The sequence below is a fragment of the Heterocephalus glaber genome, unplaced genomic scaffold (assembly GCF_053883595.1).
Source record: "Heterocephalus glaber isolate CG9 unplaced genomic scaffold, H.glaber_assembly_v1.0 deba00000071, whole genome shotgun sequence".
Taxonomy (NCBI): domain Eukaryota; kingdom Metazoa; phylum Chordata; class Mammalia; order Rodentia; family Bathyergidae; genus Heterocephalus; species Heterocephalus glaber.
Genome location: NW_028258137.1, coordinates 32,494,799 through 32,513,347, shown reverse-complemented (window position 1 = coordinate 32,513,347; position 18,549 = coordinate 32,494,799). Strand labels below are relative to the sequence as shown.

The following is an 18,549-nucleotide window of genomic DNA, read 5'->3' as shown; positions in this document are numbered from 1 at the left end:
TATTTTTATTTCAAGACAGGATCTTGCTAAGTGTCCCAGACTGACCTCCAACTTGTGATCCTCCTTCCTTAGCCTCCTAGATGTCCTATACTTTTGTCACTGTGCCAGGCTCAGTGGGGATATTCTGAAAATCATGAAGGTGATATAAAATGGCTTAAAATGCTTTTGAATCTCAGCTTTTGGACTCTTAAGGATTAAGAAATTTTATGACATTATTGAGTTCCTGAAAGTATGTAAAATTTACCAGATAGCAGGAATTATAGTATATGTTAAGGATAAAATGGTGAATAAGAACTAGTCTGCACTCATTTTGTTTAGTAGATAAATAAGTAGACCAAGAATAGTATAGCATGTAGGGTATGGAATAGAAAAATTAATTTGTAATAATTCTCTAAGAGGGCCGGAGATTTAGCTCAGTAGCACCATGCCTGCCTTGCAAGCTCAAGGTTGTGAGTTGGATCCCTGGTACCAAAAATAATAATAATAATAAATTCTCTAAGAGAGAGTGAATTTAAGAGCTTCCTAGATATGGTACCTAAGTTTAATCTCAAAGATAGTTGCTTTGCCACTGGAGAAAAACTGGGTGATGTAGGTGTAGAGAACTTCTGGTATGTATTAATGCAGGTATGAGAAGTTCAAGCAACATCTCAATGTGGTTAAAACATAAACTACTTATATGGGGGGTTAAGAGTGAAGGGAAAATTATTTCAAGGCAGAGAATAAAATAGCAAGTATTTATGATATTGAGAAGGCAAAGATAAATTGAGGGATATTATTGATTTAAAAATTTTTTTTGTTGTTCTAGGAATTGAACCCAGGGCCTTTGCACTGAGCTACATCACCAGCCCTTTTCATTTTTTCATTTTGAGACTTAGTCTCGTCCCCAAGCTAACCTCAAATTCATGGTCTTCCTGCCTCAACCAGTACCAGGGTTACAGCTGTGCATCATAGTGCCCGACTAATATAAATATTTTTTAAGTGAATTGAAAAATAAGTACAATTCAGTTAGATATAACAGGCTTCAATCTTGGTAATATTTCAGCAGCTCAGCATAAAATCTTATGTTTCTAGTTCTACATGTCAAAATTATCGACCACTTACTACATTTTAGGACTTGAATATATTTCTAGATTCTGCCACCTTTCTGAAACTGTGATTTAGAAAGTTGGATGAGGAAACAAATTGAGAAGTTCTAAGAACCACTCCAAAGTTACACAGCTTGACAATTGCAGTTAGATTTAAACCTATAAAAGGGGCTTTTTCATCTATGCTGTGACTGACATATTTGCCAGATATATTTCTAATTGATTTGTGAATCTAATGTGTTTCCTAATTAAACAGTTTCATGTATAGACTATGTAGTTTATCAGAAACATTGAAGATACATGGAGCAGAGTTATGGGTGTGATTTTATAGGTTTATAAGTAACTTATGTAAATTAAGCATTCATTTCAGTCTGTATTAAAGAATTACTTTCAGAATACTTTGGTTAGTTTTCTAAGCTAGGCCTGCAAGTTGGGTCATAGTTTGGGATTTACTATCCAAATGTCTTTTATTTTACTTCCTATAAAATAAATAAGTATGTTATTACCAAAGGCTGGATTCTATAGCAGATTATGCTCCTTGTTCTAAAATAATCTTAAAAAAAGAAAATGGACAGATATAGCCTTCAACTCACTTTGTAGCCCGGGCTGGCCTTCGGCCATCCTCCTGCCTCAGCCTCAAGAGTGCTGGGATTACTGGTGTGTACCACCACACCCGGCAAGAGCTGTACCGTACTTTTTAGCTAGTTCTTCCTCATCAGTTTCGTGTGTTACTTGCTTGGCGCTAGAATTTGCAACATATATATATGTGTAGAACTGCTTTTCTATGCTGAAAATAGGACCTGATAGTTAGAAATTGTTAGGTTTAATCCATGGCGTCGTCCTCTTGAGATTGTTTCATATCTTTGTTCTGTTAACTATTATATTTATTCTCTCAATTAAAATCACCTTGTTAAACTTTTTATATTTTAGGACTGATAATAAATACTGAACCAGACAAGTGAGGATAGAAATTCTGTAGTATACATTTAGAAAATTAATTTAATTGGCACTATTTGAGTGTAGTTATAACTAGTTACTAGCACATGATTTTAGCATTAAGTTAGCAAACTTTGTAAAATTCTGTCCTACCAGTGATGTGTATTTAAATGCTCTGTAGGAACACTAAGGAATAGGTAACTTTGGATCAGTAGTTGAAATTTTATTTCTGTAACATTAAACCTTTTATTATAGCCCTTTTATTTTTTGTGGTACTATGAATTGAAAGAGCTTTTTCTCTGAGCTACATCCCTAGCACCCCCACCCCCCTTTTTTGAGACAGGATCTTGTTAAGTCATTGAATTGCCCAGGCTGGGCTCAAATTTGTAGTCCTCCTCCTTCAGCCTCTGAAAGTGCTGGGATTACAGGCATGTGCCACCATGTCCATTTTAGCCATTATAGATAGAATTTTTCATATCTGAATAAACAGGCAGTATTCTTTTTTTTTTTGCATTAAATTCTTTTATTGGTCCATTGTAGGTATACAACACAATTACATTTCTCATTGGGAATTGTACCTTTATATAATGCATCTTGGTTCTTATTTTTTCCCCATTCCTAGCCCTCCCTTCACGCCCTCCACCCTTCCCTATTTACAAAGACTTTATTTCCATTTTTTCCATTTCTCATCATTTTTTCCTTTCCCTTCTTTCCTTTCCCCTGTGCCTCCCACTACCCCTACCCCTTTGGACCTTTTCTTCCTATTTTACATTATCGATTATTCATTCTAATCATTGGTACATTTTAGGTATACAATATAATGACATTCATCATTGGAAATTTGCACCTTTACATAGTCTCTCTTGGTTCTTGTTTTTCACCTTTGCCCAGCCCTCCCTTCAACCCCTCCAGCCCTTCCTATTTACAAAGATTTTGTTCCTATTTTTCCATTTTCTCATATTAATCCCGTTCCCTTCTATCCTGTTCCTTAGCCCTCCCACTTCCTTTCCCTTTGCCCCTTTTCTTCCTATTTCACTTGACCTATTATACATTTAGTCCTTATTTACACTTTCAGTTTCTCACACCAGAGAAACTATTCGGTATTTACACATCTGTGTCCTATTTATTTCACTTAAGAGTATCACCTCAATGTGCATCCACTTAGCTATAAATGTCTCTAATTTCTCATTTTTTATGACTGAGTAGTACACCATTTTATAAAAAAACCACATTTTCTTTATCCAGTCTCCAGTTGATGGGCATTTGGTCTGTTTCCAAGTTTTAGCTATTACAAACTGCGCTGCTATGAACATGGGTGCACATATGTCACTGTGGTATGATTCTTTTAATTCTTTGGGGAAGATCCCCAGCAGTGGAATAGCGGGGTCAAATGGGATTTCAGTCCTAGTTCTTTGAGGTGTGTCCATACTGATTTCCACAGTGGTTGCACCAGTCTACACTCCCACCAGCAGTGGAGCAGGGTTCCTCTTTCCCCACAGCCCTGCCAGCATGTATTATTGGTTGATTTCATGATAGCAGCCATTCTTTCTGGAGTGAAGTGGAATCTCAGCATTGTTTTCATTTGCATCTCTCGAATGACCAATGATGTTGAACATTTTTTCATGTATTTATTTGCTATTTCTACTTCCTTGCCTGAGAAATGTCTGTTCATTTCAGATGCCCATTTTTGGATTGGGTCTTTAAATTTGGGAGGTCTGATCTTTTTAAGTTCTTTATAGATTCGAGATAGTAGACCTTTGTCTGAGGAAGAGCAGGTGAAGAATTTTTCCCACATTGTGAGTTGTCTCTTCACACTGCTGGTGATTTCTCTTGCTGTGCAGAAGCTTTTTAATAAGAAGAGATCCCATTTGTTGATTGTTTGTGCTAGTTCACGGGCAACTGAGGTTTTGTTCATAAAATCTTTTACTACACCGATGTCTTCAAGGGTTCTACCTAACCTCTGTTCCAACTGGTTCAGAGTTTCTATTTGAATATTTAGATCTTTAATCCATTTTGATTTTAATTGAGTGCATGGTGAGAGATACAGGTCTAGTTTTAATCTTTGGCAAGTTGAAGTCCAATTTTTCCAGCACCATTTATTAAAGAGGCTATCTTTCCTCCAGTGAGGGTGTTTGGCTCCTATATCGAAGATGAGATGGCTGAGTGTGTCTGGCGTTGTTTCTGCATCTTCTAATCTGTTCCACTGGTCCTCAGGCCTGTTTCTTTGCCAGTACCATGCTGTTTTTATCACAGTAGCTTTGTAGTAGAGTTGCAGGTTGGGGATTGTGATACCCCCTGCCATGTCTCTGTTACTTAGAATTGCTTTTGCTATTCTGGGTCTCTTCTTGTTCCAAATGAATTTTTGGATTTTTTTCTCAAAGTCTATGAAGTATGCTGCTGGGATCTCAATTGGAATTGCATTAAATCTATATAGCAGTTTTGGAAGTATGGCCATTTTCACTATATTAATCCTTCCTACCCAGGAGCAGAGGATGTCTGTCCATTTTCTGATATCATCTTCAATCTCTCTTTTCAGAGAGGCAGTATTCTTTTGAAAAAGAGAAGTTTTAGAAGAGACATTACATTTTCAGGAATTCTAAAGTTGTAGTAAACAAAGTAGACAAAGGTCTACTATCTCAAATTGTTCTGGTTTTTGTTTTTCCTTCCCTTCCTTCTCTTCCTCCCCCTCCCTCTCCTCTCTTTTTCTCTCTGTCTCTCTCTTTCTCTCTCTTTCTGTCTTTCTCTCTCTCTCTTTCTTAGGGTCTTGCTTTGTCCTTCAGGCTGGCCTTAAACTCATTATATAGCCCAAGCTGGCCTCACACTCAGAGTGATCATTCTACCTCAGCCTCCTGAGTGCTGGGATTACAGGCAAGTGCCATTATGCCTGGCAGGACTATTCTTAAGTTTTATTTTTTACATATGAAAACAAAAACTGATTTTTCTCAAGGTCAAATAAATAAAAGGTTGTAGAGCCAGGGCTCAGGTCATTTTTAAAACAATTCTAATCTTTGTAATTCCTATGAAATCATTCATTCATTTATAAAAATTTATGTGTTCCTCTATGCTTGGAAACATGCTTACAATACAAAAATGATAAGAGTATTCCTTTTCTAAGAATGTACAGTCTAGTGGAAAGAAAACACTAGTATTACAGTGCAGTGTGATTTGTGGTATGCATAGAGTACTAGATTGAGACTTGGTTCAGGAAAGACCTTCCATAGGAGGCAGCTATTAAGCTGGATTCTTTCCAAGTTAATAACTGAGTAGTTTGTAAACAAAGCAAACTACAAAGTAGTTTGTAAACAGAGCAAAAGTAGTTTGTGGTACAAATTTAATATTGGATAAAAATGCTGAAGGGATTACTTATAGGAGAGTGAATAATCTGGTAGGAATCAGTAATTATTATATTAGTTGAAATGAAACAATTTGTAGAATTTTTTAGATTAATTCATTTAATGGAACAACACTGAGAGACCTATTTGTACAGCATAGAAAAAACTATGAGACATTGGGGAAAATCAATTTGCAACTGAAGTATATTTGTGTGTTAAGTCCTGTTATAAAACATGTACTGATTTACTTTGTTTTTATTTTTGAGGCCCCACTCAAATATTTCCTCATCTCTATTCCTTTCCTGACCTTTTCTGACCATAATAATTTGGTATCTAATCTGTGCTACCATAATGCAGTACTTTGTACATATCTCTACTGAAGCATATATCACAATGTTCATATTTTTTCTTCCCCTCTAGATTTTTGTTTTGTTTTGTTTTTATTTTTGTGGTACTAGGGATTAAGCCTGTGGCCTTCATACTGATCTACATCCTCAGCCTTTTTCTTTTTTATTTTGAGACATGGTCTTGCCAAGTGGCTAAATTGCCCAGGCTGGGCTCCAACTTGGAATCCTTCTGCTTCAGTCTCGCAGAGTGCTGGAATTATAGGCATGCATGACTATGCCTGGCTATATTATGACTTGTGTCAGTTATTTTTATTAGTGCTTATTAATTTTACAAAATACATTTTTTTCAGTGTTTATATTTTGATCATGTGTATCTTACCATTACCCTTCCTCACACCCCCTCCTCTTTCCTAATATTCCCTTCCTCTTGTCTAGTAAGTTTCCCTTCTACTTTCAATATCATCTTTATTAGATTTCACACATTAGGGAGACCATGTGATACTTGTCTTTCTGAGTGGTTAATTTTGCTTAGCATGATGATCTCGTTTCATCCATTTCCTTCAAAAGACAAAATTTCTTTGTGCTTTATGGCTGAATAATACTCCCATTTTGTATAAACACATTTGCCTTATTCACTCATCTGTTGATGGCCTGTTAGGCCTGTTCCATATCTTGGCTATTGTGAATTGTGCTGCAATAGCATGAGTATACAGGTCTCCCTAATTCCTTCAGGTATATAGCAAGGAGTGGGGTAACTGGATCAAATGATAGTTCTATTTTTAGTTTTTTTGAGAAAAGTCCACACTGATTTCCATAGGGACTATACTAATTTACATTCCCACAAGCAGGATAGAAGGGCTTCTTCCCCCAGTTCTTGCCAACCTTTATTTGTATTCCTTTTTTTTTTGGTACCAGGGGTCGGGACCTTGCGCTTGTGAGGCAGGCAGCAGAACCACTGAGCTAAATCCTCGGCCCTTTATATGTATTCTTGATGATAGCCACTTTGATTAGGGTAGGATGGAATCTCCATGTACTTTTGATTTGCATTTGCCCAGTGGCTAAAGTTGTTGAACATTTTCCACATACTTATTGTATTTCTTTTGAGAAATATCTGTTCAATTCTTTTGCCTATTTATTTATTTATTTTAGTTCTTTTATTGGTACATTTTAGGTATACAATTCGTTTACATTTATCATTGGGTGTTTGTACCTGTACATGATATATCTTGGTTCTTATTTTTTTCCCGATTACCTGTGCGCCCTTCACCCGCTCCATCCTTCCCTATTTACATAGATTTCATTTCCATTTTTTTTTTCTTTTCTCATAGTTTTTCCTTTCCCTCTTTTCCTTTCCCCTTCCCCTCCCTTCACTCCTTCGTCTTTGGACCTTTTTTCCTATTTCAAATTATCAGTTATTCATTTTAATCATTTTAACCCCTGTTTACTCTATCAGTTTCTCACACTAGAGAAACTATTTGGTATTCACACATGTGTGTCCTATTTATTTCACTTAAGAGTATGGCTGCGATATGCATCCATTTAGCTATAAATGACTCTAGTTTTTTGTTCTTTATGGCTGAGTAGTACTCCATTTTATAAAAAACACCACATTTTCTTTATCCAGTTTCCAGTTGATGGGCACTTGGGCTGCTTCCAAGCTTTAGCTATTACAAACTGTGCTGCTATGAACATGGGTGCACATATATCACTGTGGTATGATTCTTTTAGTTCTTTTGGGAAGATACCTAGCAGGGGAATAGCTGGGTCAAATGGGACCTCTAGTCCTAGTTCTTTGAGGTATCTCCATACTGACTTCCACAGTGGTTTTTGCCCATTTATTGATTAGGTGATATTTTTGTTGGTGATGGTGCTAAGTTTTTGAGTTCTTTTTATATTCCCGATATTGATCCTCTGTTAGAAAGTAGTTGGCAAAGATTTTCAATGGGCTATGTCTTCACTGTGTTGGTTGTTTCTTTTGTTGTGCAGAAAATTTGTAATTTGATGTAGTCCTGTTCGTTGAGTCTTGCTATTATTTTCTGTGTTACCAGAGTCCTATTCAGGAAGTCTTTGTCTGTCCCTGTGTCTTCAAGTGTTCCCCTATGTTTTCTTCTAGCAGTTTCAGTTTCAGGTCTTAAGTCAAGGTCTGATCCATTTTGAATTGATTATTGTACAGAGTGAGAGATAGGGATCTAGTTTCATTCTACATAAGGTTATCCAGTTTTGCCCAGCACCATTTGTTGAAGAGGGTATCTTTTTTCCAATATATATTTTTGACTTCTTTCTTCAGAATCAGATGATTGTAATCATGTGGGTTTGTTTCTGTGTTCTCTAATGTTTCCATTGGTCTACATGTCTCTCTCTCTCTCTCTCTTTGAGACAAGGTTTTGCTATGTAGTTCAGGCTGTTTTTGAATTCACTGTATAACCCAGGCTGGCCTCAAACTTCCAGTGATCCTTCTTCCTCAGCTACCTGAGTGCTGGGACTACAGGCATGAGCCACCATGCCCAGCCACGTGTCTATTTTTGTGCCAGTACATGGTGTTTTTGTTACTGTGGCTTTGTAATATAATTTGAAATTGACAATTGTGATGTCTCTAAGCTTGCTCTTTTTCCTTTGGTGTGCTTTGGCTATTCTGGGCCTTTTGTGTTTCCATGTGAATTTTAAGATTGTTTTTCTTAGTGTAGTGAAGAATATCATTGGAATTTTGATGGAGATACATTGAATCTGTAGATCACTTTTGCTTCTATGGCCATTTTAACTATATTCTGCCAATCCATGTGCATAGGAGGTCTTTCCAACTTCTGGTGTCCAGCTTCTTAAATCTTAAATGTTCTATAATTTTTGTTGTAGAGATCTGTCACGTTCTTGGTTAAGTTGATTCTTAGGTATCTTATTTAATTTTTTTTTAAGGTATTGTAATTGTAATTGTTTTCCTGATGTCTTTCTCAGCTAGTTCATTACTGGTATGTAGAAGAGCCCTCCCTTCCCCACTGAGGACTGAACCCAGCCCTTCTACAGCCCCACCCCTTTTTAAATTTTCATATTTTGAGGCAAGGTCTTGGTAAATAGCTAAGTTGCCCAGGCTAGACCTGAACTTGTGATCCTTCTGCTTCAGCCTCTGACAGTGCTAGGATCACAGGCATTGATCACCCCAGCTACATTGTTGATTTTTTTAATGTTGATTTTGTGTCATGGATTATGAATTATTTTTGAAGGCAGAAATTCTATCCTGTTGATATTTGAGTCCATCTTGTATAATCATTGTATAATTGCCATTGGATAAATGTAGATAAATAATTTTATTTAGATTCTAAATATGTACTTGTTTCAACCTTAGAAGAATTCTGTCCCTCAGATGTACTCCCCTCTTCCACCTTCCCCATACTGGGGATTGAATCCAGAGAGCACTAAACTGTGTACCTAGCCCCAGGTTTGTTTGTTTGTTTTTTGGTGGCCCTGGAGATTAAACACAGGGCCTTCACACTGAGCTACATCCCCAGGCCCCCACTCCTTTATTTTGTATATTTTGAGACAGGATCTCACTAAATGACTAAATTACCCAGACTGGGGTCAGATTTTCAATCCTCCTACCTCAGCCTCACAGAGTGCTGGGATTACTGGTTCAGGCCACCTACCCTTTAAAAATTTTTTAAAAAGCATCTCGCTAAATTGCCCACACTGGCTTCAAACTTACGATCTTTCTGCCTTAGCCTCCCAAGTACTAGGGATTACATGTGTGCATCATTGTTCCAGCTCAGATATGCAGTACTATTTTAATATACATAATTGATATGGTCCCTTTCATCAGGGTTCCAGTTTATATTTCTGCTTTATTTTACGTTGCTTTATTTGCCACTTTTCTCCTTTTGCATACCCTAAGCAATGGGGATACTGTTTCCTAACCTTGTACTTCATTGCTGCCATTCTTTACTTCTGAAACCTTTGCCTGGGCTTCTCTTTCAATCCCTTTATAAGGATCCCCTCAGTTGCTAGCTGATCAAAGAAACTTTTCTTGAGTAACTAGTCAAGTTATTCCATAAAGCACCTTATAGATGAACTTATATCTCTTTTAGGCCACATTTATCTTATTTTATTAAATATATAATATGATTTTCTTATGTCATTCTCTCTTCTCTCCTCCATTTATAGTCTTAGCTTCCTGAGATCAGGGACTTTGGTGGTTTATACAAAGATGTTTTGGATGTATTGGAGCTGCCCATAAACATTTGCTTATATAAGTAATAATTAGACCTACATGTTTTTAGACAATGTGTCAGAAAGAGAAATTTCAATAAGCATTGTTCCAATTGTAGAATAAAACTATTCAAATCAGGAAACATGGCTTATTGGATTTTATAGGCATTTTTTTCATAGTTTACATTTTTAGTGCTTATGTGTTCTGTTTTTGTTTTTTGAGACACAGTTTCCTTTGCGGTCCAGATTGTCTATAAACTCACTATGTAACCCAGGAGACTCCAACTTGAAGTGACCTCCTGCCTCAGCCTCCCAAGTGCTGGATTACAGGGGCGTGCTACCATGCCCTACTTTAGTCCTTAGTGTTTTGTTGTTTTTGCTTTGCGTCTGTCTCTCTCTCTCTCTCTCTCTCTCTCTCTCTCTCTCATTCATTACTGAGGATTGAAGCCAAGGCCTTCACACCAAGCTACATCTACAACCCTTTTTGATTTTTATTTTGAGACAGTCTTGTTAAGTCACTAAGTTGCCCAGTTTAGGCTCAAACTTTGGCCTCAGCCGTCTGGGCATGGACCACTCTGTAGGTAGTCCTTAGTTTTATACCTAAGGTTGACTACTATCTGATTATGTACTAAATCTATATCTTCATATTGCAACAGTATTCATGTCTGTATTTGTTTTGTTTGCCATCAGGTGTTCTTCCTTTGTGCTTACCTTCGTTAAAGCCCATAACACAAATTTGCTGTGGTCTGTTGACTCGTCTCTATCCCCCTTCAGGGTCATATTATTTACCATCCTAGTATCTAGAAATTGTCAGTAAATGGTTATTGGATGGCAAAATAACAAAATTGTTTCCTTAATTAAAATTGCCACTTCTCATATTTTAGGTAAGCCTCAGGTAGAAAAATTACAAAAATTCAAAGTGTACCCCAGTTTTTTTCTGAATGGACTGTTACTATTCTGATACATCATAAATTGATTTTCAGAATAGGCTTACCTCAGGCATAGTAGCACACTCCTGTAATCTCAGCACTCTGTGAGGCCGAGGCCAAAGGATCTTAAATCCAAGGCTAGCCTGAGCATTTTAGTGACTTAGTGAGACCCTATCTCAGAAATAGAAAAAGGATTGGGGGTGTAGCCCAGTGTGAAAGCCTGGGTTCAATGCCCAGTACCACCAAAAACAAAACAACAAACAAAAACCCACACTAAAAACCTTCACTTTTTTTAAGAATAAAAAAGTAAATCCATTCGTGGTGGCCCATACCTATAATCCCAGCACTCAAGAGGCTGAGGCAGGTAGATTGCCACAAGGTAAGGCCAGCCCAGGATACATAGCGATTTCAAAGCCAGCCTGAACTATATAGCAAGTCCCTGCCTTAAAAATCAAACAACAACAAAAAAACAAGCCTACAGTAAATTATTATAAATTCACAATGTCTTTATAAGTTTATTATTATCACAATAAGTGAAATTGTATGAACTAATGTTGCATATTTCTACTCTTAACATTCAGTTGGGCAGTTTTCTGTAGTTCTGGGTTCTAAATTCTTAAAGGGATAATTCTAATATTCAAGACATTAATTCTAAGATGAATGTTTTTCCCTTTTAATGTCTTTGAAATTGAGATTTGTTTAGGTCATTGTCTGCCAGGTAACTGGCTTAGGATAGTTATTGTTGCATATGGGCACTCAAACTTATTGTCATCACTTTAATGAGGTTGTATACATTGTTAGTATTACATATTTATTTACTGTTTAAGATGTCATCTAAAAGATTACAATGTTATTCAGCATTTAACCAAAAGTTACTGAGTGTGTAGAACTGCACAGAAACGGGAAAAGAGCATAAATTGGATTTAGTAAAGCAAGTATTTGTTGTTAAAGATATGATACAATTCCACATGTTCTTGCAAAGCAATAGTTAAGTGTTTCATGAACTAAGCAAAATGCCTTATGACAGAAGAACCTATCAAATCCCTTAGAATAAATCTGTCTCTAAATAACTTTAAAATAATTATACAATAGAAATTTGAAGTGTCAATTTAATTGGCAGCATTTTTCTTTATCATATATCAACAAATGATGTGCCTTATAGTTGTTATTTGATGAAATAATGGATTCTATACCTTCCATTGTATTTTTTATGTTCCATTTGATAAATAATCATGCATCCATATAAAAGCAGAAGGCATTGCTTTCCTGATTTAATGACTTAAGTATACACTAATGTTGCTTAGTCACATGTCTGAAGCTATATAAGTTATGTTTGAGAGAAATTACTTTTTGGGCAGTGCTTTTGTTCAGGTCACATAGTCCTGCATGTCTCATAGTTGTAAAATCTTGAAAAATATGTTTTCTATTTTTCTATAATTTACTTTATCTAAAATGATATATTTATTAAAGCACATAAATACCTTCGTGATTGATAAGTCATCACTTTTCAGGTAAAATTATTCCAGATCTGATGGTTCTTATTTCACAGAACCTTTAAAAGCATTTCTACATTTAAAGCAGTTTATTTGTTTTTTGTGGTACTGGGGATGGAACCCAGGGTCTCTTTTGAGACAAAATCTTGTTAAGTTGCCTATGCTAGACTTAATCTCATGATTCTCCTGCCTCAGCTTCCCAAGTTGATGGATTACAAGTATGCACCACTGTCCCTGGTATAAGAAATTTTGTTTAAAACGCTGACTTCCCAAAATGGAAGTTCTGAAAAGTTTTTGTAGTTCTTTGTTAATTTTTGAATAAACTAATATGTAGAGGATTGCATACCTACATTTGTAGTTCTCTATGCAAGACAGGTTGGGGGCAGAACCATAATTATCTTTAAGAATGTTTGGAATGATGCAAGTCTAGAACAATAATGGTTAGCTGTTTAATATTATCAAGTAACTTAACTGGAACATTTTTACACATAAGTAGTGTGTGTATGTTTGCACATGTGTGTGTAATATACATACATACATGAACAATTGGCTGTCCATATCCTAGGGTTCTCCATTACAGGACTCAACCAATTACAGATACAGTTAGACGAAAAAGATTACATCTTTACTGAGCATGTACAGCCTTTTTTCCCTCATGTCATTCCTTAAGCACTACAGTATAATGACTGTTGTGTAGCATTTATGCTGTATTAGGTATTATAAGTTACCTAGAGATGATTTACGGTATACAGGAGAGATTATATGTGAATACTAGGCCATTTTATGTAATCTGTGAGTTTTGGTATTTGGGTGATTGCATTCTGGAACCAGTTCCTCTCAGATACCAAGAAAGTATAATCATTTTTCTCTTGACATAAGTCTAGTGTATTGCTTAGCTCAATCTACTGTTTTCTTCTTTCTTAGTATTTGCACAGTTTAGTAAATCCTGTATAAGGAACTCATATATTCCAAGTGATGTAATAGTGTGGTATTGGGATGGAGTATTGACTACAACTGATTATCAGAAGGTGCTTGCTTTTGCTTCACATATGTCTAAACAATTTGGCCTGTGAAGAATGCTGCTTTTAGGAGCATGGTAGAAATGTATGAGACTATCTCCCAGCATTTCTCCTAGCATATGTCTGTGCTGACCAGGTGACCAGGTGACCTTTATCTAATTCTGGGCCAGCTTATGCAATTGCTCGTCTTTTATTTAATTATTAGTATATATTTGTAGTACATACTGATTGCATTAATTGTAGGAAATTGGTAAATGTACCTAGCACATCTTAATTCTTTTTATGTCTCCTTTTCCTCCCCCTTTTCTCTCCTCTTACTCCATTTCTTGGTCCCCTTTGCAATTGCTCTTTTTATTTTATTTTATTTATTTATTTTTTGGTACTGGAGATTGAACTCAGGACCTTGCGCTTGCGAGGCAGACACTGGAACCACTGAGCTAAATCCCTGGCCCACAATTGCTCTTTTTAATGCAGTTCCGTGTATATCTTACAAAATAGCAGGTTATCTGCTCAAGAAATCTAGAGCAAAAGATCGTAATGCATTTATCTGAAAAGGTCTAATATTAGTTATTTTAACAAAATATAATATAGAAGTATAATATATATTTTACATATTGGCTAGAAGTGTTGCTGTGATAGCCATTTCATTGTATGAGAGAAAATGTGGCATAGTACTTCTAGGTTTGCTTCACCTTCTTTTATCTTAAAATGAATTTCAAAACAAAGTAGTATGTATTATTTTTAAATGTCCACCGCAGGAAGCTTCCCCCCCTTCTTATACGGAATATCAAGGAGCTATTTGCAATGAAATATTCTATAAAAACTAGATTTTATGTTTTTAAAATCATATATTGCTTTGTTTATATAAGTTTAATGAGTACTTGTTAAATTTAAATTGCTTTTGTTCTTATTTTCCTAGGATTCTGATACTTTATGACATGCCATTATCTAGAGCAATAATGAACATTGGGCTGTTTTGGATTAGTTGATGACTTTCAGAAATGATCCAGTAATACTTATAACAGAGAACAAGAATATACTCCATTTGGAGTGAACAGCTACGGTTGTTACTGAATTTTCAAGATGACAGATCCAATGATGGACTTTTTTGATGATGCCAATCTTTTTGGTGAGACCTTGGAAGGTTTGTCAGATGATGCATTTGTACAACCAGGACCTGTTTCACTAGTTGATGAATTGAACTTGGGTGCAGAGTTTGAACCTTTGCACATAGACTCATTGAATCATGTTCAAGGTACTCCAACTCATCAGAAGATGAATGATTTTGAGCAGTTAAATCAATTTGATTCAATGAAGTTTCACCAAGTTAATCAGTCTTTTGGTAGCCCGGCTGAACATGTGTTATCTCCACACTCTCAGTTTAATTGTTCTCCAATTCACCACCCCCAAAACCAACCCAATGGTTTGTTTCCAGATGTAGCAGATGGCAGCCCAATGTGGGGCCATCAGACAGCTACTAACATTTCTAATCAAAATGGATCACCTTTTCATCAAGGACACTCACACTCTATGCATCAAAATAAAAGCTTCATTGCACACCATGACTTTGCCTTATTTCAGGCCAATGAACAACAAACACAGTGTACTTCACTACGCTCCCAACAAAACCGAAATAATCTTAACCCAGGGCAAAATTCTCTCTGCCAGTCTAAAAATTTTATGGATGTTAATGTTTCTGGTCCACATAGAATCAATGTTAACCATCCACCGCAAATTACTAACACATCTACTTCACAACAGTCTCTTTCGATGCAATTTTCTCAAACGTCAAATCCTTCAGTACACTTTCTAAAGTGTAGCAGTCATCAAGAAGGAAATTTTAATGGGCCTTCTACAAATATGACTTCTTGTTCTGTCAGTAATTCACAGCAGTTTTCGTCACATTATTCCTTTTCCAGTAATCATATATCACCAAACAGTCTTCTTCAGTCCTCTGCCGTTCTTACACCCAGTCATACAAATCAGACTTTATCTGATTTTGCTAGAAGTAATTCCTTTTCACCTCATAGGGGAATCAAGCAAGAATCCACGCATATTCTGAACCCCAGTACATCATTGAATTCAAGTAATTTCCAAATGTTGCATTCGTCACATCCTCAGGGTAATTATAGCAATTCAAAATTATCTCCTGTGCACATGAACTTCCCAGATCCTGTTGACTCAGGAACCCAAATGGGCCACTTCAATGATCATGTAGAAACTAATGGCTTTTCATCTTTGGAAGAGAATTTACTTCATCAAGTGGAATCTCAAACTGAGCCATTCACGGGACTTGACCCAGAGGACCTCCTTCAGGAGGGGCTCCTTCCCCAATTTGATGAGTCAACATTTGGACAAGATAATTCAAATCATGTTTTAGATCATGATCTTGATCGACACTTTACTTCACATCTTGTAGCCCGGCCTTCTGATATGGCTCAAACTCAGTTGCAATGTCAAGCTCGGAGCTGGCATTCATCATTTTCTAATCATCAGCATTTACATGACAGAAATCGACTATGTTTACAGCGACAGGTATGTAGCTTTTTGTTTGTTTCTGGTCATTAGATCTAGAATGGGCTTTTACTCATGAGTTAATTTTATATGAGGTCTATTCAAGATTTCTTAAACTCAGAATTCTACTGAGTATCCATATTTTGACATAGCTTTATCTTGCTTTAAAAATCTTACTGAAAGTGATTCATTGATGTACTCAAAGCAACAGACTAACTTTTGTGTTTAGAAAATTATAAGGTTTTAAGATCCCTTTTGTAATTATTAGTTGTCAGTTACAATTTGTAAATTATAAATTAAATTTTTTTATAGTGAGCATTGAATCCAGGGGAACTCTACCACTGAGCTATATTACCAGTCCTTTTTATTTTTTATTTTGAGACAAGGTCTTACTAAGTTACCCAGGCTGAGCTTGAACTTCCTATCCTCCTGCTTCAGCCTTCAAAATAGCTAGAATTGCAAGTGTCCATCACCAAGCCTAGTTTATGATTACTTTTAACAAAAGGTTATTTTATCAAAAACAAGGAAAAACCTAAATGAGAATGAAAAAGACTAAGGAAACTTTATGGCAAATATCATGCACATAATGTTAATATTCTTATAAAAAGTTAATATAAATTGATTAGTAAAACTTAAGCTCTTAGTTGATAACTTAGATTAATAAGCACATAAGTTGAAATTCACAGAAGAGGAAAGAGAATTAGTTAACAAAACCAGGATAATATGCAACTTTAATAATAAAAATTTAATGAGTATTTCCATTTTTACATATTTGAAACAAATTTTTAAATGTTAATGGATTCCAGGCACGGTAGCACATGTCTGTAATTTCAGCACTCTGTGAGTCTAAGGCAGGAGAATCACAAGTTTGAGCCCATCCTGGCCAACTTACCAACTTAGTGAAATCTGTCTCAAAATACAAAAGACTGGGCCTCCCCAGTATCACAAAAACAACAAAAACCCAAAAAACTTAATGCTTAATACTGTAAAGTTTATGATGAAATTGGTACTTTCATTGTTTTGGTAATTGATATAACTATTTGGAAAGCAATATGGTATGATATTAGAATAATCCAAACATTGCTAAAGCAATATACCCAAAGATATTTATCTTATTATATTCATACAGGACAAGGGTAAATACCATAGCTTGTTACCATATCCCTATTAGATGGACTACTGTAAGTATGCAAAAGACTTTGAGGACTAATACCGAGAGCATCTTAATTATGAGAAGAAAAACATAATTCAAAATTAAGATTACAGTAAAGTGGTTCAGAGTGCAGACTATGGTACTAGAACACATGGGTCTTGACTCTTCTTAGTAGCTGTGTGAGTTTTAGCTAGTTATATAATTTCTTTGTGTCTCTTTTTTTCTCATTCTTAATATATAAAATACTAATAGGATCTATCAATAAGGTTTAAAATTTAACAGTTGTAACATAAAATTGCTCAGGACTGTGCCTAGCTTATGGTTATAAAGTACTTAATAATAAATCTTTTTATAATTATACTTTTTTGTGGTATTGGGAATTAAACCTAGAGCTGCTTTACCGCTGAGCTACATCTCCAGCTCTTTTTTTTTTAGTAACTGGGGATTGAACTCAGGACCTTGCACTTGCAAGGCAGGCAGTGAAACCACTGAGCATCTCTAGCTCTTTTTAACTTTTATTTTAAGACAGGATCCCACTGAGTTGTCCAGGCTGGCCTTGAACTTGTGATCCTCCTACCTCAGCCTCCTGAGTAGCACCATTCCTTCCAGCTTAATTGTGCTTTTCACCCTATAATAATATTAAAATATGTATGTGAAAAAAATGCCAGAAAGAAATAAGTTGTTTAAGAGGAGTACAGTTATACTTTTTTTCACTAGTTTTCTATAATTTTTGTCATTTATTACTTTTACAATAAAAAGATATTTCATGTGATGTTCTGTATTTCTCAAATCTTGTTGTTAAGTTAAAAATTTATAAAATGCATTAACACCAGGCATGGTAGCACATGCCTGTAATCCCAGCAGAGGATTGCTGTGAGTTCAAGGCTGGCATGGGCTACATAGTGAGTTCAGGACTGGCCTGAACTACATAGCAAGACCCTGTCTCAGAAAATATAAAATAAAATGCATTAACCCTTGGTTATCTGTGAGCAATAGTAGACATTGAAATATACCATGGTTCTTGAAATTAAATGTTGAGGGACCAGTTTTGGGGGGTTTTTTTTGTTTGTTTCAAAGCCTTATTTGAAGATCAAATCTTTATCTTTTCCATTGGTTCTATTTTAATTCTATTTCAAATAGTATTTTCAACACAGTTTTTATAATGTCTAGACAGGTGTAGAGATACTTAAAAGGCACTGAAAAACCCATCTCCCCTTCCTCTGATGTGAATTGAATATTATGATTTTGCTCCCTCTACTGGAGGAGGATCAAACATCTTATAAGGACCCTGCAAGAAAATACTTACTGATTTAAGTTCATGTATCCACTTTGTATGTAGATTTCCAATACATTTGATTAATCACCTTGCCCATTGTATAATTGAAGTTATGAATGACAAAATTCATTCATTTTACTTCTTAATTTTGTTTTTCTAAGGCCAGTCATCATTTTAATTCATCTTTTTGTTGGGGTTTTTTTTCTTTACTTTCATTACATCATAGTCTTTGCATCAAGACACCTAGCAAGGAAAGTTTCTTTCTAAAGCT

At 35.7% G+C, this 18,549-nt stretch overlaps 1 protein-coding gene across 10 annotated transcripts in view; it reads left to right on the top strand.

Annotated features, from left to right (window-relative positions):
* Chd9 (chromodomain helicase DNA binding protein 9) overlaps nt 1-18,549 on the top strand; it is a 246,276-nt gene that overhangs the window by 74,300 nt on the left and 153,427 nt on the right. For 9 of the 10 annotated variants that reach the window (XM_013073316.3, XM_021260909.2, XM_021260908.2 and 6 more), the window contains exon 2: nt 14,255-15,870. In XM_013073316.3, the coding sequence (XP_012928770.2) occupies nt 14,419-15,870 (1,452 nt within the window). In that variant the 5' untranslated portion in view covers nt 14,255-14,418. Of the gene's footprint in view, nt 1-14,254; nt 15,871-18,549 lie in introns of those variants that run through there. The other variant, XM_087206554.1, reaches the window with a different exon arrangement.